We start from the raw sequence: 21,733 nt of genomic DNA, 5'->3' as shown, positions 1-21,733 counted from the left end.
AAGCTGGCAGGAATTCGCCTGGAAGGCAGAACTTTATATCTGGCTGATGCGCCCCAAAGGAGTTGACCAGAGATCCACTTTCGAACCGAAGGAATGGAATGCGTGAGATTGGCTCGATCGTATGTATAAGTTGATCGAGAAACTGTGACTGGCCTGCCAGCCTCTGAACCATGCAACGAAGGTTTCTGGCGCGGTCCTCCATCTCAACCGAGGCTCCTACAGACAAATCACCTGCAAATTACAGAGCGATTTCACAATGATTTCTGGTTTCTGTGTCCCGGGACACAAGCCACCGTCAGCCATCTTCTGGCAAAGAGTCATCGGATGACATTAGTTGGCGAGCGACGGACGAGAGACAGCCCGATTGCAGGAAATTTCCTTTTTTGGGAGGACCGCGCGGATGGAAGTTTGCCCGGTCGCCGATCACATGGCTGTGCATAACACAAGGGGACTATATGCATTATGCATAAAATATTCATATACGAAGAGAGTGGGACACCAGGATATGAGGGATTATTGTAAACACAGCAATGACTTTAGGCCGAATTCCTTCGCCACTGTTCCCTCTTTCATCAGCATGTCTCTCAACCAATGTCTTGCGGCATCGACTTCCTGCGCTCCAAACTTGACAACCACAGATCCCCGTATGCGGGCGGCTGTCCAGGCCTTGACATATCCGTCTGAGTGTAAGCCATCGTCTTCGACGCTTTGTCCGTTCGGCCCAATGCGTGGGAGGCGCGAGAATTCTGCGAGGAAAAAGTCACCAAGAGCACGAAACATGGGCCCCCGAATGATGAGGGTGCCAAAGATGCCCAGGTCATCCATCTCGTCGCGAAAATGGGAAGAGGCGGACGCATCTTTCAATACAAGACTATCGCGAACCAAGAGTTTCTCCTTCAATCCCTTCTCCGTGTCCGGGAGAGCCCAAATGTCATTCCGCGTCTTGCATTCAAAGAATTGCCATTCCTCTCCTCTCGCCGCCCGCCCGGCGGAAACCCAATCCAGGACGAGCACACTGGATGAAGGCCGAACATAGAATATCTGACATTGCTCATGCGCGCTATCTTTAAACGGCTGCAATGGATCCGGCAATAGAACCAACGCTGCACCATCATCTAATCTAACCGTGAGGTCCTGGCGTGAACGTATTGATCTCGACGGCGCCTTGTACACCTTTGTGCTCCCTTGCGTGAGAAGAGCTAGGCGCGCCCTGGGCTGGACTGTGACTGTTAACTCTACTCTGTCGCCGGCGACAAGACCCCCTCCATAACTCATCATGAAGGCGAGTGCGGCCTGGCTAGTCGGTCGGCATGGCGGGGACACGAGTTTCAGCGGATATGTCGAGGAAGACTTGGATATGGACGAAGAGCCACAGAAGGAGTGTACTTCAAGATTGCCGATCCCGAGCTGTGGTTCTCGCGACGCCGCATTGACCATTGCGATGGACTGATACTCCTTCCACTGGAGGTATGGCGATGTTCAGGCTCATGTAATAAAAGGCATCGCCAGGCGGCTGGAATTCGGGGCCGTGTGCAATCGCGACGGCAGGGCCATGTCGAGGCTTTTGTGGAATGCTGACGGCAATTACATAACAGCGCGCAACTAAAAGGCACAGAGCTCGGCGAAGGGATGGAATGGGCTTTGGAACACTTCCCCGTTTTCAAGCTGACACCGGAAAATGACATCACCGACTCCTCATCTCGGCAACCGCCCGCGATGATTTGCTGCTTGCCGGCTTAAACTCTCGACGGCGTTTACCTCATCACCAGCTCCCCCCACGCCCGAGAAAACAGAGCACCTGTTCGCCGACCTCAATTCGCATTCCAGTGCCATTGCGTGCTGAAATCCCAGACAATTGCTAGGGAGCCAGAAGTGATCGTGTTGATAGCCAGTTCTGGGACTCGTCGACTCGAATCCGCCACAATGCAGTTGATAGCTCGTGAAGTATGGCAGAGACCCCGGATCTTGACTTCTTAACTTCAGCTGCTTACAGACCTGTAGTTGGATAAACTTATCATCGCTCAAGCCGGCCTTCTCGCCCAGAGGCGCCTGGCAAGAGGTGTGAAATTAAATTATTCCGAAGCTGTGGTGAGTGGTCTATTTGTACGAGAAACCGGGGTAATAGCTGAAAGTACAACAGGCATTGCTATCAAATGTGCTGCATGAGGTATGTCATCGGGCATGTACAGCGAGATCAGCCTACTCACGTGTTCTAGTTAATGCGCGATGGAAAGCACACCGTCTCCGAGCTCATGTCAATAGGAAAACAAATCCTAGGCCGTCGGCATGTCCTTCCATCTGTGGTTGCAACCCTTACCTTGCTGCAAGTCGAGGGAACCTTCACGACGGGAACGCACCTGGTTACCGTCGATCAGCCTATTAGTAGTGAGGATGGAGATATCGAAAAGGCGCTGTACGGTAGTTTCCTACCCATTCCGCCAGACAGCTTGTTCCCATCTTATGCAGAATCGGAATACGAGTCGCTGAAGATGCCCGGTGCGATATCGCCAGGAGAAGGAATGATTGCGCTTAATCCTGGAAGAAAGCGCGCTCGACTAAGGGTTACGAATAAGGGTGACCGTGCAATTCAAGTATGCAATTCGAAACTCAGTTCGAGATTCAACGCCGAGTGCTGACACTTGCTAGGTTGGATCGCATTTCCATTTCGTTGAGTCGAATCCAGAGCTGGATTTCGATCGCATCAAGGCTTATGGATACCATCTTGACATTCCCTCCGGAATGTCGACTCGCTTTGAGCCCGGCGAGAGCAAGACCGTGACTTTGACGCAGATCAGTGGTCTTAAAACCATCAAGGGTGGAAGCAGCATTGCTACCGGAACCATTGATCTATCACATACTAACAAGGTGCTTTCGCGCCTTCGAGAGGAAGGATTCCGACACACCCCCGAGGATGCACCGGTTGACGATTATGATATTGGCCCTTACACGATGGACCGATTATCATACGCTGCGATGTATGGACCAACCCTTGGGGATTCTATCCGGCTAGGTACTACAGACCTGTGGATCAAGATTGAAAAAGACCACACTGCACATGGAGATGAATGCACTTTTGGGGGTGGGAAGACCCTACGCGATGGAATTGGGCAAGCTGCGGGTCGTTCAGATAACGAGTGTGCGGATCTTGTTGTGACTAACGCTATTGTAATCGACTGGACCGGTATTTACAAGGCGGATATTGGAATCAAAGACGGCGTCATAGTGGGAATTGGAAAGGCCGGCAACCCTGATGTTATGGATAATGTGAATCCATCTTTGGTCATTGGGTCAAACACCGACATCATTGCCGGCGAGGGCAAGATTGTTACTGCTGGTGGTGTCGATACACATGTTCACTATATCTGCCCGCAGCAGACCGTCGAAGCACTCACGTCGGGGATCACAACCATGTTTGGAGGTGGAACTGGTCCGAGGTAACCTTTTGTCCTGTCAGCTCTATTCACGTCCAACTCTGACCTCTCTAGTACGGCCACGGTTGCAGCAAACTGTACCCCAAGCAAGACGTATATTCGGCAGATGATGCAAGCACTAGACCATCTGCCAGTCAATTTCGGCATCATCGGAAAGGGTAGTGATACCGGAAAGCCAGGCCTTTATGATCAATGCAATGCGGGTGTCGCTGGTCTCAAACTGCACGAAGATTGGGGTTGTACTCCTTCCGCGATAGATACATGCTTGAGGTAAGGCGTGCGAACAGTCCCTAGTCGCAGGAGCTAATAGTGGCAGTGTTTGCGAGGATTTTGACATCCAGTGCCAGATCCATACCGACTCCTTGAACGAATCTGGCTTCGTTGAGCGCACGGCAGCTGCATTCAAGGGACGGACGGTGCACGCATATCATATTGAAGGAGCCGGTGGTGGACACGCGCCCGACATGATCTCCCTCGTGCAAAATTCCAATGTCCTTCCTAGTAGTACCAATCCCACCAAGCCTTATACCTGCAATACCGTCGATGAGCACCTGGACATGGTCATGTCCTGCCACCACCTTTCAAAGAATATCCCTGAAGATATTTCATTTGCTGACAGCCGAATTCGGTCAGAAACAATTGCCGCAGAGGATGTTCTTCATGATACCGGTGCTATCAGTATGATGTCGTCAGACTCGCAGGCAATGGGTCGATGTGGAGAGGTCATAGTCCGCGTCTGGAACCTGGCGCATAAGAACAAGATCGAGCGGGGCCGACTTCCCGAAGATGAATCGCTCGGGGCAGATAACCATCGAGTTAAGCGCTATATTAGCAAGTACACAATCAATCCGTCCCTGGCGCAGGGAATCAGTCACGTTGTCGGCAGTGTGGAGGTTGGTAAATTTGCAGATTTAGTGATATGGGAGCCTTCCAACTTTGGCTCGAAGCCATTCCTAATCCTGAAAAAGGGCTTCATTGCTTCAGCTCAAATGGTAAGTCTTTACCTCTTCCAAGTCGATGCAAGGGCACAGCTAACGTCGATGCTAGGGCGATCCAAATGCTTCGTAAGAGTCCTATGCACTTTCCCACGATCGATACTGACAAGTTGCAGCATCTCTACAGTTCAGCCGATGATTGCCCGGCCAATGTACTCTGTAAGTCCGACACAATTCCAAGCCATTTACCATGATCCGAACTAACCACCGTTCAGCCGCTCGTCCCGTCAAGCAGCATAATGTTCGTGTCCAAGGCCGGCCTGGAAAACGGCTCTGTGAAATCGTACAACCTGAAGAAGCATGTCGAGGTCGTCAAAAACACTCGCACGATAACCAAGCTCGACATGAAATTCAACAATGCCACACCAGAGATGAAAGTCGACCCGGAGACTTTTGTGAGTTACCACACCCTTCATGATGAAGTACCGTGCTAACCTCCGTAGACGGTTATTGCGGATGGGGAGGCCTGCGATGCAGGAGCTGCTACGGAGGTTCCTCTTGCGCACCATTGCTTTATCTATTAGGAGTAAAAATGTAATTCTTCAACCGATGTCTACGAACAAGAATTTCAGCCATGCATTCGACTTGTTTTAGTTACTCCGAGCCTTATCGACTCATTTACCGTCGAATTATCAGACCTGAACAACGCACAGGGTTTGCTGAAACCTTGCATGGATGAGCTTTTCCCAAAAAGAATCCTTTGCAGAATTGTGCTTGGTTAGAGCTGGGATTATACCACTGGGAAGATTAGAAGCTGCAGTCTGCGCTCTGGAAGTAACAGAGCCCTGGTACAATGGTTTATTGTTATTGTAATATAGTCAAGCCAAGGGATAATAAAGCCTCGCTAAAGAGACTGATCCTGCTTGCTCTTTATACTGCCAATCCTTTGTCTAATAAAGCGCATTATCTTTCAAGTCTTAAAACAAGTACGCTATTATGCGTTGTATATCTTCCCAGGAATGGACCAAATTTGTCCTCAGCAAGGCAGGTCGTCCATTCTCAAACTATGGACAATCGATGTAAAAGACTAGATTATTGTCAATTGAACCCAGTCCTTTAGTTCAGCCTAGGTCTGTTACGTTTCACGTTGAAGACGAATAGGCAGTCGGTGAAAGACATAAAGAATTTACCCTTATAAGGGATAAAATAAAAGAAACACGCAAATGTTATTTTTTTTGAAAAGGTATAAATAGCAATAACAGCACCGGCTTATAGTCTTACTACCACAGAAGCCATCTTATCCCACGACGTGCTAAAATTTGTGTACACTTGATATAATCAACCAATATTTGAGCTAATATCTGGCTTATACGATAATATTATAGTTTATCAGTCTGCTCACAATGCCCGAATACATCGTTCAAACCGTCGAGGAGGGCGTGGAGCTTCTTGCCCCAGAAGCCCCCGACAACGAAGAGCGCCTACGGAAATGTGGGCAGTTGATGGGCAAATATACCGCAGGTCCGATAAAAGGACCCGATGGGAAGTACTATATGGACTTTGGCACTGTCTATGGGGTTACATGGTTTCCGAAATTCGTGTCGGTATTGGCCGACGAGGGCGCAGAGGGCTTTAGACAGGCCACCTTGAAGGATATACTGCTGATGTCACGCCGGTACAACGATGATACCCCTGATCCCCAACCTGGTGATTATGCTTATGGCTTTCATTACTTGCAACCAGGCGACCCGTTGATGGTGGGAACTGGACGTGTGCTTGAGATTTCAGTGCGCCGCAATGCTCCGATCGGCTTTGTCGTGAAAGAATGGGACGATAGAGTAGTTGAGGAGCTCAGTGAAGAATGCAGCCAGGCGTGGCAGGAGATATTTGCTGAGGATAAGCAGCAATAATTTATGGCAAGAATTACCTTGGTCAGGCTGGAGGATTGGGTTTTCTTGGATTGTTCGCTGGACTTGTATCTTCTATAGCATGTATGGAGTTAGGGCTTATGACTATAACATAGTTTTGCACAATAAAACCTACATCACTGTCTACTTTTGCCAAATAAACGTATTTGCGCGTAGCAACCAACAAGCTCGCAGCTTGTCAAGATTAAATCCACTCCTTCATCTCTACATTTGATATGTACTGACATAATTAAGCCAAACTCCAGGTCGTTGACATTGATTAACTGGTCAGCTGCTTATACTACTTATAGACATGTTACATATCCAACTTAAGTTGCCAAGGGGTGAAAGTGATCAACATGCTGATATCATTTATATTGGCTTGGCTTCTCCAACTGCACCAGCCTTCTGAAAGGGTGTTGTCTAAAGTGCCTGGAGTGTTAGAATCGGAAGACCTGCCGATGCCTGCAGTCCATATAAATAGTAATTCCTGCTGGAGATAGCTGGCTGGCCACCAGCTGTGCATGACCTTTTGGTCTGCAGTCCATATCAAGAGTCACCTCCCCACGGGGCATCTTCCCCGCAAGTGACATTGGCATATTAGCGACTCCAAATACACTGACTCAGTCGGATTCACAGCCCGATATAGTGATAAGAAGGACTGGACCGGGTTTGAAACCGATAGGTGCCCGCTCTCCAACTCTCGCATAAATATCATCCCACATACCCACCGTCCATGTACACCGTAGCTCATAAGACAAGATGGCCCAAATCACCATTGTTGGAGCCGGGTGCGTCACTTCTAATATCTATATCTACCTGTAGACTAGGCTGACGGTCAATCCAGCATCGTGGGCATGGCCACGGCCTCCATGCTGTCGCGGCACCACAAGGTCACGATCGTTGCCAGGAATCTCCCCGGAGACAAGCCGTCGATCGAATGGGCGAGTCCCTGGGCGGGCGTGAGCTTCATTGCAGGCGGCTGCTCGTCCCCTGTAGAAGCCAAGATGCAGCTCGATGCGTTTGCGGAATTGTGGCGGTGGAGCGATGCCCACCCTGAGTCGAGCATTAAGAAGATTCCCATTGAGGACTTTCACGACGATAAGACAGAGGATGATATCTGGTGGAAGGATTATATGCCCGATGTTAGTTCTGAAGCATTATATGTAAGATGCAGTAACTGATATGTCCAGTTTCGCTTCCTCCCACCTGAGAGTCTACCAAACGGCGCCAAACTCGGAACAGCATGTAAATATCTATATCAAGCCCACAGTTATACTATACTAACCACCTCAGACACAAGCCTAATCCTCAACCCAGACATATTCCTCCTCTGGCTCCGCCAGCGCCTCGAAAGCACGGGTGTACAATTCAAGCGCATGACGCTGAACTCCCTATCTGAAGCCCACTCTCTAGGCCACGACGTGCTCATAAACGCCACGGGGTTTGGATCGCTAACTCTAAACGACGTGCGTGACCAGAACGTGGAGCTGATTCGCGGCCAGACCATGCTTGTCAAGAGCGACTACGACAAGTTATTTATGCGTGATACTGGCGATACTTATACATATGTGATACCGCGCCTAGACGGGACTGCTGTTCTTGGAGGGACAAGACATAAGGGTTCTGTGTATGTCCTTTCTTTCCACCTGTTTATAGCAGATGAACTAACGGGTTTATACAGTGATCCAAACCCGGATTGGGATCTGTGCCAGGATGTACGTACCTCCATAAAGTGTAGGGCCATGCTAACAAGTCCAGATCGTGAACAGGATCAACAAGAATCTACCTAACCATTTCTCAAATAATCTACAAGACTACCAAATTGTCAGACACAACGTAGGCATACGGCCGTCCCGGGTCAACGGGGTACGAGTCGAGCGAGAAATCAAGGACGGGCAGGTGATTGTTCACGCGTACGGTATGTTTGGAAGCCTTACAAATATACTGATGTCCCAAGGCATGCACTAACATTTTGAATGATAGGTGTCGCCGGTGGAGGCTACATCTTCAGCTTCGGGATTGCGCGTGCTGCAAGGGACCTTGTTGAGGGCTATCTCTTTCCTCACCACCCTGCGAAGCTGTAGATACCAGAGCGACTTGGAGCTCGAGTATTGAATTAACAGCTAGTATAATATAAATTAAACTACACTGCGGTCTAGAATTAATGGATCATTTCATCATTGTTCTGCCGGCGCTGAGGATAATATATAATAAGATACTTCGGAGACGTAGGCTTTGTAACCCTAGAAACCTGCAGATAAGCAAGTATTTGGTATGAGGACAGTTCAGTTTATACCGATTCTACCTACAAGCACAGTATCTTTCCAATAAGACGAATCCTACAGGAGTCTACATCCAGAGCACTTTCTACACCGAGTTCGAGTTATCCGCACAAGACCAAGCGGAAGACCCCCCAGACGCACTATAATCGTTGATAATCCCAACAACAGAGCCGTACGTCCCAGAAACCATAAGGAACGTGCCAGAGATAATAACAAACCCGCTCCAGCAGACCATCAAGTACCACCGGATATCGCGCGTTTTGCCCCAGTTGTCATACAGCCACATACAGCCCATTGGCTGGAAGGACATTAGGGTCCCGAGGAGTGCGCCGATAAGGGAGACCAGGCTGTTGAATACGGGGATTGCGCTGGCGATTATATATGCGGTTATCACTACGCTGAATGTACAGAGGAGCCAGGTTGTCCAGTGCCGGAGGGTGTTGGCTGAGAGGTGTCTTGTGTCGCGGAGGAGGCGGACGAAGATATACTTGCTAGGGACCTATACGGAAGGTTAGTATTGCGGAAATTAAAGCGCTGGGATAAGGCCTTACATGAGAAAGAATCACATTCGACGCTAGAATCCCGGGGATACTAAGCCCATAAGAGATCTTCTTCATGAGAGGGCCTGCAGAGCCTAGAGCAGGAGAGGCAACATATGACCCGCAGTAATAGTATACCACCACGCCGATTGTAAGAAAGGTTGAAGTGACGATGCACTGGCAGCAGAATAAGCAGCGGGTATACAGCCGGGGCTCGCGCATTTCTGCCGCGATGGAGAAGAACATGCTGGTTCCTGCGTATGCAAAGACGATGCTGGAGACTGCGGAGACGGCGTCTAGGAAGGACGGGTTTTTGAAGAGCTGGTAGTCGGATTTCCACGGGATATCTTGCGGTGCACCACTGGGACGGTCCTGTACACCAACGGCGATTGTGACTATCAGGACTGTGGAGTAAAGTCAGCAAGGATGTTGATGTTGGACTGGAAGTGTAAGTGAAGTTGGAGCACTTACTGGCACTCAGGATACTCACAAGCCCAGTTGAAGTAATCCACTTCATCCGGCCTAGAGTGCGAATGCTGCATAGGATATAGGTAAGGATAGCAGCAACAGCCACGAATACGGCGGTACAAGCTCCATGTGTTGAGATCGCATTTAGGGCAATCGAGATACTCAGCAGTCCGGAGCCAGAGACAAATATCCAGTCTAGTCTGCGTTAGCAAGCTTTCGTAAAGGGTCATTCCAAATTGTACTCACACATGCAGAATGCTACCCCTAGAAAGTCTCGGCCAACCCTACCAAACATGATATATCCAGCATCGTCGATGGCATATACCTCGCGGTGGCTCAGCTTGAACATCCCGACAACGTACATCGACCACCAGGTCATGGAAGCAATGGTAAGAAGGCAGATGACTCCTGGAATGAGGCCTAGAGTATCGAAGGCTCCGGGGATGGCCAGGACCCCTAGTCCGATCATGGATTTCGCCATAAGCACAATGGTAGCAATCCATCCTATCTGAAAGACGGTTAGACTTAATCAAGACACACTGAGGGTACACACATTACGGTAGTTGGGGCCGTCCTCAGTGATTTCCCCAAATACAGCATCGGTCGTGATATTCTGGACTTCTGCAGGCTTGGTCTCTGGGAATACAGGGCATTCTGCATCCTTTTCCTTTGTTCCGTCAGCCATGACTGATAGTATAGATTAGAAGAGATAAATGGAATTGTTACCCACTGATGAGTACCTGGGAAGCCTTTATATACCGATTCGCTCTTGTCAAACGCCTAGAAATACATCTAGTCTAGCAACTATTCAATCATGTCAATGCGCATGCCCAGCCTCATAGGGCGAGTATACGGCGACGCTGCCGGCCATCGGACAGGCCCCCGATATCTCAGTACCCCATACCCTTATCACTATTCACTGCATACGTCTTACTCCACAGATTGGGGTACGTATTAGTCTCTCTTGGCTTGTTATCCCCGCATTTGGCTTCGCAGTGACCGGGCAAGCTCCCGGCCACGTTGACAATAGTCCCGCTTCCATGGAGTCACAAACACGATTCTATGATTTATGTAAAAGGGTGAACTATTTCTAGAAAACAGTGGAAGCCCGTTCAAGCTGTGATCTGAAACAGGGGCTTCCCCAGGTAACTCAAGTCTATAGCACCGAGTCCATTCCCAGGAAGACCATTATGGCGAACCCTGCCATCTGCCTGCATCCTCGGAATGTCTGCAATACATGGACTCGTCCATTCAGCAAAGAGATCGACAGCACGTAGTCGATCTGGGGGCGTAGAAGCGGCCAGCTGTATATTCTGCGCTGTTAACAATGCACATCCCCACGTATCGTCAGCCGTAACCATCATATCCAGGGAAATCGCCGCATCACGCAGCGTGCGCGCCTTGGTAAGCCCGCCAACCCGCGATGGCTTTATATTCACCCCCGTGATACCTGCTGCATGTGCTGCAACGAGATCCGCCATCGTCACGATACTCTCGTCAAGCACAATAGGCAGTCCAGTGCGACGTCCAACTTCAGCACAGTCAGATAGAAGTCTACAGGGCTGCTCAAGCGCCACGGCGATATCCTGACCTAGCACCCGTGCAAATGTGAGTGCTTGGCCTAGGTTCCAGCCGCCGTTGGCATCAGCCCATACTTCAACTGTGTCTGGGAGTGTCTCCCGGATGGCCCTGACTCGCCTCGCATCGGTTATGGGGTCATCTCCAACCTTTAACTGCATAGCCTGCAGCCCCTTGTCCAGCTCGGCCTTTGCCTTCTGGACTCCAATGGCTGGCTCACCGACACCGATGACAGAAAACGCAGGTAGATCTGCACCAAGCGTCCCTCCCAATAAAGCCGATGTAGGAAGTCCCACGGCCTTGCCCAGAATATCCCAGCAGGCCATATCTAGGACCGCCTTAGCCGCCATCCCAGCCATCATGACGCGATCCATGACCGTGTCAACAGCCGTTGGTGAACGCGGATCTAGGCCCAGGATATGCGGTCCGAGTTCCTTCAGCGCAGCCAGTTCGCCTGTGAAAGAGCTGGGTAGGTAGTCGCTTCCCAGAGGTGCTGTTTCGGCCCAGCCCTCGATGTTGCTGTCGGTACGGACTCTCACGACGATAGATTGCTGTCCTGTGGTTGTGCGGCCGTGCGACATGCTGTATATGCCGTTGGCGTAGTTGGCGTTGTAGCTGAAGACGGTGATTTCGGTGATTTGCATTGTTGTGGTATTGTTCTGAGGACGATATAGAAAGACTTGCAGATGTATGTGTGGCTGCTGGTTTATATTCTGCCAGCGTCTGAAGGTGGGTGTACTGGAAACTTTTCTCCAACTCGGATAACGCTCCTTAGGTTATTCTGTGATATCGGGATCTTGCCCGTGCCGGACGGGCCAGTTATCATAGAGCCAAGAGGGACAGTGAGGGGTGCATATCGAGTGGAGAAGGAAATAAATCAGGGCTGTTAGACTTGTAGGGCCGAACCCAGAAGTATCTTGTAAGTTGGATCCATATACAAGAGTACTGCGTATTATTGAACAAATGAAAGTCCAACAGCGATGGCACAGCAAGAAAGGACAGACTTTGGCCTTGTGTTAAATAAAGAAAAATGAATGTTGAAGCTATACTACAGCTTTATTGAAAGCGGCTGTAGCAGTATGTAAGAGAATACCAAATCCTCCACTAATGACCTATTCAGACAAAGTCTGTCCCAGTAGAAAGATCCTCCCATTCAGCCAGAGACCTCAACGTCTCCTCACACTTCCTGCGAATCACTGCAACTGCATCTGGTCCGAGAGCCAGGTCCTTTGGCCAGACTCTCCCAGCGGCTTCATTCTCCCCTCGAACAACTTCTATAATGCGAGCTACCCCCTTGGCTGGATCTCCTCTCTGGTTCCCGTGCACCTTGCGAAATGCGTCAAACGTGGCACTAGCCACTTCCTTGTACTCAGCAATGTCCGTCTCAACGAACATGCTATTCCGAGAACTCAAAAGCTCCGTGCGGAACTGGCCAGGCTCAACAAGGAGGGTCTTTACACCGAGTGATGCGACCTCCTGACCGAGTGCATCTGTGGCGTCTACAAGCTGTCAGACTACTATCAACTCAAACATTGCGGGATATGAAAACATACAGCGAAGAGCGGCCTTGGAAGCTGAATACGCCCCGACACCAGGATATGTCTCCCACGCAGACATAGAACCAATATTAACCACAGTCCCGGCCCTGCGAGAGCGGAAATGAGGCAAGAATGCTCGAGTCGTGTTGATGGTTCCAAAGACATTGGTCGTAAACTGCTTCACGTAGTCGTCCTCACTAGATAAACTCCATCAGCCATGCCTCCCCAGCCCTAATTGAATTGAACTAGATAGGCCAACAAGGGATGGGTAACAAACCTCATATCTTCCAAAAACCCAAACTGGGTATATGCTGCGTTATTAACAAGCACATCTATCCTTCCAAAGAACGATACAGCCTCGGCGGCTTTGGTATTTAGTTCTGCCTGTGGGGATGTGACATCGAGTTCCATGATTTCAGCACCGAGCTGCTTCAGGTTCGATATCTTGGAGATATTGCGTGCTGTCGCGATGACCTTGTCGCCACGGTCGAGGGCTTGAGTGACGAATTCGTGGCCAAAGCCAGACGATGTTCCGGTTATGAGCCAGACAAGGGACATTTTGAGTATAGGCAAGTCGTTATTATTGTTTTGGATTGAGATTTCATATGGGTAGATATTATACCGTGAGAGGGTATATATATCTGGGCTGTGGGCAGCCTCTATGTATTATCATTTTTGATAACCCCGAAGTCCATCGGACTACCCATATTCCAGTGTTTGGATCTTGAAGGGAGATAGCATTATATGCATATGATTGGGTCGTAATAGCGAATATGATTGAATGGCTGCGTTGGTGTTGGCAAACGAAGTCCGAAGGATTTCGGGATCCTGCAAATGCGCATAACTGTACAAAACATTGTTAGTAATCACTATACATGCACAATCTTGGCCGACTATATTGAGAGAGCGGAGGTTAAGCTGAGCCTACGAGTGCAAACAAAGAAATTGTCTATGTCCAGGTTTTAAAAGAAGAAACTAAGATTCATTGGTAGTCTATAACGTGTCATAATCATTCAAGCTTTGCTCAACAGAGCTTTTTAGCCTTGCCAGTCGACGGTAACTTCAAGCACGACGTTACCATCCCCAGAGATGTTGCCGCCAATGCCACCGACATCAGTCTCGGCAGTGGTGTAGGCGTTATCGACGGAAGCAGCGTCGGGCGAGATGCTGGAGCAGGTGCCGCTGCCCTGCTCGCAGATCTTCATACCCTGGACAGTCAGGCCAGCATTCTGGGCAACAATGGCGGAGACATCGAAGCCGGACCAGCCGCCATTGCCGGTGCTGCTGAAGTCGAACTCACCCCAGGTAGAGGCGTAGCCGCCGGAAGCATCAAGAGGCATGCTACCGCTGGGGGCGGCAGCGAAACCGCCGTTGGTGTCGTCGTCGAAAGCAACGTACTTGGTCTCGCCGGAGTTGAGGGTAAGCTTGATGGCGGAGTAGCCGAACCAGCCGTTCATCTGTCCGTCGGGGCCGTACTTGTTGAAGAAGACGAGGTCCCAGGGCTCGCTGTTCTCACCGGAGATCTGGGCGACGTGCTTGTAGTTCGCGGCCTCATCGGAGGAGATCTCGATGATGTTGCTACCGTAGGGGTCACCGACGTTGCCCTGGTAGGTGATTCCGGAGCCGGAGTTGGAGGTCTTAGCACCGAAGCCGGCACCGGCGGAGGAAGAGGAGGTAGAAGAGGTGGAAGAGGCAGCCGAGGTAGTGGTGGAGGCCTGACGTCTCTCATGGCCCTCAGGGCGGGCAAGAGAGGTAGAGGCAAGGGCTGCCAGCAGCAGAAGGGACTTGGTGAGTTGCATTTTGGTAAAGGGAGTGTGTGGTCGCGTCAAGCGATGATATGATAGGTCTTGAAATGAACGAAGTTACACTAGGTAACAGGAGAGAATAGAATTGAAAGGAGTGTCTTAGTTGGATTGCAACTCTGTAGATGTGTGAATGAAATTACGATCAGGACGAGGATTTTTCCATCTTATATAGCTTTGGGGGGAGTAATCGGTTACTCCACGAAAGTGCCACTACGTCTACCCTTCGAGTCTCGACCAGGGCGTTCGGATGGAATACCTCTGGTCGAGATCGTTGTGGAACAAAGCATGCGTAAGTGGTGGTGGCCGATGGAGGCATTGATGGTGAATGGAATGATTGGGCAATATGACTGTGGATGGACGGAACAGGCAAGACGACACACTGATAGGCAGGGGAATGCATTCAAAAGCAGCCCAATTGGCCGCATTGACTATGGAAATCGATCCACGAAATTTGTGCCCCTGATTATTATTGGCCGCCCTGGATACGTACCTGAATCCAGAACGGTCATCAATACGATTGGTCGGCCCAGAATGCAATTCGTGTATCAGTGGCTTGGGTGGGGACTGAAAATGCCGAGATCTAATGGAAAGAACGGTCAGTGGCACCGTGGCACCCATCTTGGAAAGTTAGTCAACAATGAGCTGTACTGGGCGGTTTCGCAACTCGGTCTTTGCATTCCCACATCGCCTAATTCCTACAGCAGGCGATGCTCAAAGGAATGAAAGATCCAGGATTTGGCAACAAGCTGGTCATTCAATATCACCATGCCTTGGCAGAAAAGGCTGCAACTGGGGTATGGTGAGTCTGGACTCTCAGTCGCGAGTCAGGGCCCGATTTTAGTGAGCCACTGAGACTGGAGTCAAAGAGCTGCGCAGCCTTAGGTAGGAATAGATGTGCGCGTCCAAAGGTTCGAGATGCAGTGGATCATTTCTCTCCAGTCTCCACCACCACCGACTTCTTGGGAGGCCATCCTAAAAGAGCCTGGCGTACGTAGGCCGTGACGAGGAGGCGTTGATATCCAATCTGACAGGCATGTGCACTCGCGGTTATTGGAAGATATTCGGAATGTCTTTATATTATCCGGGCGCATTAACAACGGGCGTGTCGCACAAAGACATCGAAGAGAATGTAACGCGCCTGTGCGTGGCTCTGTCAAGAGAACAAAAGTCGGGATCTCGACCGTGGGCCGCCAAGTCTGGACCAGGGGCAGAACCGGATTTGAAGCGCTGAGCAGCCAATCCGACTGCTTTCCGCACAACAATTTCTCAAGAATTGTCAAATCGGGCCAACGAGGTTCCATGGAACGCTTAAACAAAAAATAAGCGGCCGTTGAAAGGGGCAAGAGCATCGCCAAGTCTCCTTTTTGTCCCACACAACAACTGATCAGCAGTGGTACCTGGCCTAAGCGAGTTCCTGTCAACCGCAAGAGAAGCTGATGTGGGATAAAAATTCTGCAAGGTGCGACGACGCCCCCCACTGTTCGAGCTCGAGAGCTTGATCTTGCTCCAAGCGTTGCGTGCTTTTGTAGAAGCGGAACTTACGTGCGCGGTCCCACTGTATCGTGGACTTCTCCCACCGAGCGATTACCGGAGGTTCTCGTCAGTCGTTTCATGAGGGTGGTAGTAGTCTAGTACTTGGCGGCGGAGCCTCTAGTACCTCACTGTTTGTTCATTTGTTCAATATTCACATTGGTGTTCGCCATCTAAGCGCGGCATTAGGTGTCCACAGCAGGCATATCGCCGCCTGTCCCCGGTACGGCCTTACAGAGAGCACTGTACCCCGGCTCGTGTGTCTTCTCGAATCCGAAAGGAACTCTCATGTCACGAGAGTTCCCGACTTGCCGCTAGAGTTCCGCGGAATAGCCTCTCCAACCGCTAGAACTAAGGTTCACTGTAACCCACGCTGAGCCATGACCCATCCGGTGGAAGGGAACTCAGCGCTACTTGACTTCCGTGGCGGAATAGGCTCTCCACTCCCACCCACTCACCTTTGAACAATCTGGACCGCTGGGACTGGGGCTCTGGTCTGGGTACAGAGTAAAGTTTTGCATGTCGCAAGTGGTGGCACTGACGTCTGAGTCGGTGCTGAGGTAACCTAGGTTCGCCGCTTGATCGTATGGGACGGGCCTGTGGCAGATGGCGACTTGCCGTCAAATCTTGAGATTCGGTATTGGCTAAGAGAAGTTTGACTCGGTTCTCATGGCAAAGGATGAGCGTATAGGGACGTCAATTGACGACCGCCACATGCTCTCGATGACGGAAAGCTAACAGGCGCGATTCCCGATGGCCAAATGCCGTTTACTCGGTTATCTGACGTTGAGGCTTCGGGCTGTGCTCGGGTTAACTGTGGGAAGCGAGAAGTCACCCTCCTCACGCCACTCCCGCCATGTTGGAGCCGCCTGTGCAGCCCGGATTGGCGATTTCTGACGCTCCTGGAAACATCGCGACTTTGAAGTTTTGTTCACAATGGTCGCGATAGTGACTCGCAGTCAAGTGCTTGGCTGATACGTTTTGGGTTGCACTAGCAAGGTAGACTGAGGTGTGTTATAATGATAAAAAACACTTTGCAGCTACCATCAACGTTGTATTTGAGATGTAGAGAGATAAATATCCGGAACTGTGAGAGAAGTTGGTCTGATAGAAGAGTCGGCCGATGTTGACGTGTCCAGGCACACCGCAGCCGTAGAAAGGAAGCTACGGACAAATCAGCCAAAACCATTATTATTTTCACACTTTACTAAGAGGATCAATACATACCAGCTCTGGATAATTGTTAAATGTACCAGCCCGATGGCTTTGGTAGCAGGGCATGGAAGGCGAGGGAGCAGCGCGATTGTTGTGAGTGTCAACATCCGACGCGACCCCCGAGCCGACGACCCGCCATTCTTCCGCTGTCAACACCTCAAGGATGGAATGCGATCCGCCACAACAACAGCCACAGCGTCGAAATAGACGATCTAGATCAGGTAGGAATTATCTGTGGCCTGATTTGTTACGTTTTAACTGATTTTGCAGGATGTAACACTTGTCGAGCTCGTAAGGTAAGCTAGTTTCCAGAGCACTGTTACCCCACAAAACGCGTCGTAAGAGCTACTGATAGGGTTTCTCGCTAGGTAAAATGTGATGAACGACCAGATGGCTGCGGAAATTGCGAGAGGCTTCAGTTGGAGTGCTCTGGATACGGTCGTTCGGCGATTCGACACTCAAATGCGCATACCAGAGCGAGGCGGACGTACCGATCCTGCTCCGACTGCCGACTGGGAAGGGCCAAGTGCTCTGGTGAACGGCCAGCATGCTCGAGGTGCCGGGAAAAGCATCTTCAGTGCCACTATGGAGAAAACGTCGAACCTGTGTGGCCACGACGGTTGACAAGCACCGTCGACCCGCCTGAGAGACCAAGTTCTGCACCACCAATAAATGAAGCAGAGACTCCGTCTTTGGCATGGTAGTTGTCAGCTCTGTCGTGTTGTGATTATGTCCACTAATATTATAACAGGTTGACCTCCTTTGACCTCCCTGATAAATCTAGGGTGGCAGTCCTGGTCGATAATTACTTTGCTCATGTTCACCCCATTCGCTGTTTTGCCTTTCTTCATAGGCCCTCGTTTCTCCGTAGAGTTGACGAAGAATTGGCCTCGGAGGCACAAACTGCTCTGATTTACGTTGTTTGCGCCCTAGGTGCACAGTAAGTTGATCAACGGCTCTGGGTTTGGTATCTTGGCTAATTTAACGAGGTTCTATGCACTAGAATGCAGCACCACTAGCCACAAGCTATCACCAAAATTCATACTGAGGGCTGGCGCTCGTTGGGCAGAAACTGCTTACAGTATGGTCCTAAAGGAGTTGGACAAGATTTCCATCGACAACCTCATGGCCTCACAACTCCTGTACGACCACGCATTACGAGTGGGCAACTTTGCTCAGGCGTTCATGCTAGGAGGGATCACCGCGCGTATGGCCCAGGCACTGCAAATAAATCTTGAGTTTTCCACCGACGTTCTTTGTTTGGAACCTGGCCTTTCCGTTTCTGCGAGGGAAGCTCGTCGTCGGTTAATGTGGAGCTGTTTCGTGACCGATGCGCTGCTCGGAAGTGGAGTTGACCAGCTTATGCTGATCGAAGAAAGGGATATCAAAATACAGCTGCCGTGCAATGAGCGACGATTCCTCCAAGAGGCGCCTTGTGTTACGCGGACCCTCGACGGTACGGTTCTTGGGTTTCTTCGACCAGAAATTACTCCAGTGGATCCAGACGAAAACATGGGAATCATGGCGTATTTTATCCAGCATATACGGATTCGAAAGCAGGTCCTCCGCTATATAAAGCATCTCGATAAAGCTATGTCTCCGTGGCTCCCGAACTCGGAATTCGCCATTCTAGACAAGGCATGTTGGGACTGGTATAATTCGTTACCGGAGAACCTGCAGTTCACCCCATCCGCCATTTACACACGCAAAGCCTCGTCCCAGCTAGGAGCGTTGGTGCTTATGCACTGTGCCCATCACCAAACACTGTGTGATCTGTATCGACTAGGTGCCCCGGCTCTATTCAAGCTGCGCTCGGCTATCGAATTTCCCCCGGAGCAAAGCGAGTATCTCGAGAAGATGCGATCAGACTTGTACGAGGCAGCTAAAAATCTGGCGACGATTATCGCCGAGGCTGAGCGGCATGGGCCGCATAATCTGTCCGATACCTGGCTTCCGACCGTTACTTACGACAGCTCACGCATTATGCTGTATTATCTTACCCAGCTTATCGATCCACGTGAGCAAAACAGTAAAGATCTAGTTGTCCAAACCATTCCTTATTTGCAGAGCAATATACGGGCCTTAAGGGCCATGGAATCCTTGAATGCTGTGTCCGGGCGTTTGGTAAGTGTCCTCAAGATGGATAGAAGCCATCGCTAATATCAAAAGGCCGGCCTTGCAGAAACAATGTCGAGACTTCTCGGGTCGGAGGCTGAAATAGCTAGCGGTAGAAACATAGTCCCAGACGACTTTTACCCCTCGGATTTGGAAGACACCGGGCGGCAGACTCCGGCAGGAGTTCCGGCTCAAAGCGCACCTGACTATGTTCTCAACCCTCTCACTATTTACCGTATGGCGCGCAGGACGATACCGGAACGCCATGCCCCAGAGCGTATTGCATCGTCTACTACGGGTGGCTCTGCGCAAGCAACCGACATATCTCCACCGATGCTGACTGGAGCCGACGAGTTGATGCTCTTCACATCTGACCTGGGATGGACGTGGCAGCCAGCAGAGACAGCCATGGAGTCTGGACTTGAGCACACGGGACTACACCCCTGGGTAGGTGGTGCACAGCTACAGAGCGATAGACAAGAGCAAGGTGGCTCATGGGGGCATCAATTTCCATTTCTCTCATAATGGTATCAAGGTATATATATACATGAAGTATTTCTCGCCACTAGCAGGTGATGATTTATTCTGCGTCAATAGGGCATTTTGGTGGCTGATTGTCCACTTGGATACCACCTCTCTTCTTGTTGTCGGAGTCGGGCAACGGGGTCCTCCACCCGCCCTCACTCTGCGGCACTGCCAGCCACAACCTCATTAGGTGTCTCTGTGGTCGAGGGTTCCCCTCCTCATCAACCGAACCAGGGGGGTAATCGGTGTACGCAGTACGCGCGTGGAAAATGTGGGGGTTATGCAAAAACTGGATGTCACCTGGTTCAAGGATCATATGCAGCGCCAGCTCTTTACAGGTCCGTTCCAGCACCTCCATGGCATACTTCTGCTTATCAGAGAGAGGCGGAATTTGCGCATCAGGACCAGAGTTGAACCGTGCAAGCGAGGTGGCATTATTGGGATCGAACTTGCAGTAGATTTTGGGGTTCTCGCCGGTTTCGAGCCACAGCACTGCACCCCGATACCAGGGTTTCTGTCCGCTAGACACCTCGCCCTTTCGGTCGAAGTACCAATTTGGCTCGGCCAATGTTCTGACAACATCCGGGTGATCACGCTGTAAGACATTGTATACATGGTGGGTCGAAGCGATGTCTGACTCTCCTCCGGAAAGCGACTTGGCGATACACAAAAGACCGACCATGTCGCCGGCGTCCGTGTGGAAGTATTGCCTGCAAAATTAGAACTGTTATTTGAGAGACGACTGAGAGACCAACCTGGCGTTTGTTCGGTAGATGCGGACTTTGAAAGTCTGTGTAGGATCTTCTCCGAGATCCTTGACGTGGCCGAGGACATGGCCACGTCCGTTCTGACTGACGAAGTACCCCAAGTACGTCCCCAGGCCCATGTAGGCGGCCGCGGACTTGTGGAGGCCCCATTTCCTGACGGGCAGGTTTCTGAAGCGGTAGAACCCTTTTCCATGGAGCAGGTCCTCACGCAAAGCATCCATTCTGGCGGCCAGAGTAGGAAGAGGGAACAAGGCCCGAGTGATGCCCGTCAACGGCGTGCCTGACTCGATGAAAGCGTCTGCCGCAGCACTGATCTCGGCGACCTCGTCCGCGGTAAAGGAGTGCGTCCAGCGTTCGGGGTTATCCCGATACTCAGCAGCATCCCAGACCGTTGGGCCGGTCATTTGCTTGGGGTAATCTTCATAGGGCCGGACGAGCGACCAGTTTGCCTCCTGCATCCCAGAGGTCTTGAGACCATCGGGGAACAGCTCCAGTGGGACGGTTTCGGTTGTAGTTACAGTGCTCGACATTTTGTGAATTGAGAGTGATAAAGAGAGTACCACATTGTCTGATCGTGAGGGGGTTGGAGAAGCATTTATTTATATTGTGCTGGACCGCGTCTTCTCGGCTGGAGTGTCGCTTGCATGCTCCGTCTCCATCTTGTCTGTTTGCCGACTAGCCAGGCGACACTCCGCAACAAACCCAACTTGAGAGTCGCCGTGATTCATCAGGTTGGCCGAATGCAACTATTTCTTAACACTTAAACTGTCTTGATCTGCATTGCGAATCAGCAGCGGGCATTTTGTCACAAAAGACAGGCATTCTACCAGTATAGTCGGTGCGGGAAATAGCCGACGCTCCATCCGATCGGATTCTGCACTGTCACGCCATTCAGCCTAAAATATGGCAATCTACCACTCCACATGCTTCAAATTCGCTTGTATGCGTCATTCTGTTTGAATCATAGCATTCTGCCATTAGGGCATTAATGCGTCCCAGCCCTGGGGGTGGCAGGGCTGCTCGCGTGTCTGCCGAGAAGTGTTGATGGCCGTTGGCAGGCTGTGCTCGCATTCTAAACGAGCACCAATCACATCG

General features: G+C 50.7%; 10 protein-coding genes across 10 annotated transcripts; 4 read left to right on the top strand and 6 right to left on the bottom strand.

Moving 5' to 3' along the window:
* Positions 1-513: 513 nt before the first annotated feature.
* Positions 514-1,437, bottom strand: ASPVEDRAFT_144869 (urease accessory protein UreD; the record flags this gene model as incomplete). The annotated part of the gene is made up of 1 exon (XM_040808023.1): positions 514-1,437. One exon carries the CDS (start codon positions 1,435-1,437, stop codon positions 514-516), a length of 924 nt encoding a protein of 307 aa, XP_040674704.1.
* A 486-nt stretch (positions 1,438-1,923) lies between these two features.
* ASPVEDRAFT_35062 (uncharacterized protein) lies at positions 1,924-4,950 on the top strand (the record flags this gene model as incomplete). Its single annotated transcript, XM_040810915.1, has 11 exons — positions 1,924-1,944; positions 2,002-2,088; positions 2,141-2,167; positions 2,217-2,591; positions 2,647-3,434; positions 3,486-3,701; positions 3,742-4,423; positions 4,479-4,495; positions 4,543-4,585; positions 4,642-4,821; positions 4,870-4,950. 11 exons carry the CDS (start codon positions 1,924-1,926, stop codon positions 4,948-4,950), a joined length of 2,517 nt encoding a protein of 838 aa, XP_040674703.1.
* An 819-nt stretch (positions 4,951-5,769) lies between these two features.
* ASPVEDRAFT_90147 (uncharacterized protein) lies at positions 5,770-6,276 on the top strand (the record flags this gene model as incomplete). The annotated part of the gene is made up of 1 exon (XM_040818744.1): positions 5,770-6,276. One exon carries the CDS (start codon positions 5,770-5,772, stop codon positions 6,274-6,276), a length of 507 nt encoding a protein of 168 aa, XP_040674702.1.
* A 759-nt stretch (positions 6,277-7,035) lies between these two features.
* Positions 7,036-8,360, top strand: ASPVEDRAFT_77504 (FAD-dependent oxidoreductase; the record flags this gene model as incomplete). Its single annotated transcript, XM_040816399.1, has 7 exons — positions 7,036-7,064; positions 7,121-7,439; positions 7,467-7,521; positions 7,570-7,903; positions 7,958-7,991; positions 8,035-8,194; positions 8,260-8,360. 7 exons carry the CDS (start codon positions 7,036-7,038, stop codon positions 8,358-8,360), a joined length of 1,032 nt encoding a protein of 343 aa, XP_040674701.1.
* A 283-nt stretch (positions 8,361-8,643) lies between these two features.
* Positions 8,644-10,250, bottom strand: ASPVEDRAFT_90145 (uncharacterized protein; the record flags this gene model as incomplete). The annotated part of the gene is made up of 5 exons (XM_040818743.1): positions 8,644-9,057; positions 9,110-9,501; positions 9,569-9,760; positions 9,812-10,073; positions 10,119-10,250. The coding sequence occupies 5 exons, from the start codon at positions 10,248-10,250 to the stop codon at positions 8,644-8,646; spliced, it is 1,392 nt and encodes a 463-aa protein (XP_040674700.1).
* Positions 10,251-10,677: 427 nt separating this feature from the next.
* On the bottom strand, positions 10,678-11,787 carry ASPVEDRAFT_57881 (mandelate racemase/muconate lactonizing enzyme family protein; the record flags this gene model as incomplete). Its single annotated transcript, XM_040815389.1, has 1 exon — positions 10,678-11,787. One exon carries the CDS (start codon positions 11,785-11,787, stop codon positions 10,678-10,680), a length of 1,110 nt encoding a protein of 369 aa, XP_040674699.1.
* A 345-nt stretch (positions 11,788-12,132) lies between these two features.
* Positions 12,133-13,438, bottom strand: ASPVEDRAFT_180681 (SDR family oxidoreductase). The gene is made up of 3 exons (XM_040808863.1): positions 12,959-13,438; positions 12,697-12,878; positions 12,133-12,642 (listed from the first exon to the last, which is right to left on the bottom strand). The coding sequence occupies exons 1-3, from the start codon at positions 13,237-13,239 to the stop codon at positions 12,260-12,262; spliced, it is 846 nt and encodes a 281-aa protein (XP_040674698.1). The 5' UTR covers positions 13,240-13,438; the 3' UTR covers positions 12,133-12,259.
* Positions 13,439-13,718: 280 nt separating this feature from the next.
* On the bottom strand, positions 13,719-14,453 carry ASPVEDRAFT_110001 (putative allergen; the record flags this gene model as incomplete). The annotated part of the gene is made up of 1 exon (XM_040805605.1): positions 13,719-14,453. A coding segment is annotated over one exon (735 nt), but the record flags the coding sequence as incomplete, so codon positions are not given.
* A 2,928-nt stretch (positions 14,454-17,381) lies between these two features.
* On the top strand, positions 17,382-20,004 carry ASPVEDRAFT_48058 (uncharacterized protein). Its single transcript, XM_040813940.1, has 7 exons — positions 17,382-17,452; positions 17,502-17,527; positions 17,600-17,931; positions 17,983-18,171; positions 18,221-19,355; positions 19,401-19,881; positions 19,944-20,004. The coding sequence occupies exons 1-6, from the start codon at positions 17,395-17,397 to the stop codon at positions 19,869-19,871; spliced, it is 2,211 nt and encodes a 736-aa protein (XP_040674696.1). The 5' UTR covers positions 17,382-17,394; the 3' UTR covers positions 19,872-19,881; positions 19,944-20,004.
* Positions 19,756-21,193, bottom strand: ASPVEDRAFT_48057 (TauD/TfdA family dioxygenase). Its single transcript, XM_040813939.1, has 2 exons — positions 20,627-21,193; positions 19,756-20,581 (listed from the first exon to the last, which is right to left on the bottom strand). The coding sequence occupies exons 1-2, from the start codon at positions 21,166-21,168 to the stop codon at positions 19,927-19,929; spliced, it is 1,197 nt and encodes a 398-aa protein (XP_040674695.1). The 5' UTR covers positions 21,169-21,193; the 3' UTR covers positions 19,756-19,926.
* Positions 21,194-21,733: the final 540 nt, after the last annotated feature.

Source organism: Aspergillus versicolor, assembly GCF_001890125.1.
Source record: "Aspergillus versicolor CBS 583.65 unplaced genomic scaffold ASPVEscaffold_17, whole genome shotgun sequence".
Taxonomy (NCBI): Eukaryota; Fungi; Ascomycota; class Eurotiomycetes; order Eurotiales; family Aspergillaceae; genus Aspergillus; species Aspergillus versicolor.
Note: the sequence above shows the minus strand (reverse complement) of the source record. Positions and strands in the feature narration are given on the sequence as shown.

Coding starts and splice junctions, on each gene's coding strand:
- ASPVEDRAFT_180681 (XM_040808863.1), bottom strand. CDS start 13,239: ATGTCCCTTGTCTGGCTCATAACCGGAACATCGTCTGGCTTTGGCCAC. Junction 12,879..12,958: donor GGGTTTTTGGAAGATATGAG/GTTTGTTACCCA, acceptor GAGTTTATCTAG/TGAGGACGACTACGTGAAGC. Junction 12,643..12,696: donor TTCCAAGGCCGCTCTTCGCT/GTATGTTTTCAT, acceptor GACAGCTTGTAG/ACGCCACAGATGCACTCGGT.
- ASPVEDRAFT_48058 (XM_040813940.1), top strand. CDS start 17,395: ATGGAATGCGATCCGCCACAACAACAGCCACAGCGTCGAAATAGACGA. Junction 17,453..17,501: donor AAATAGACGATCTAGATCAG/GTAGGAATTATC, acceptor CTGATTTTGCAG/GATGTAACACTTGTCGAGCT. Junction 19,356..19,400: donor ATGCTGTGTCCGGGCGTTTG/GTAAGTGTCCTC, acceptor TAATATCAAAAG/GCCGGCCTTGCAGAAACAAT.
- ASPVEDRAFT_48057 (XM_040813939.1), bottom strand. CDS start 21,168: ATGTCGAGCACTGTAACTACAACCGAAACCGTCCCACTGGAGCTGTTC. Junction 20,582..20,626: donor ATCTACCGAACAAACGCCAG/GTTGGTCTCTCA, acceptor CTAATTTTGCAG/GCAATACTTCCACACGGACG.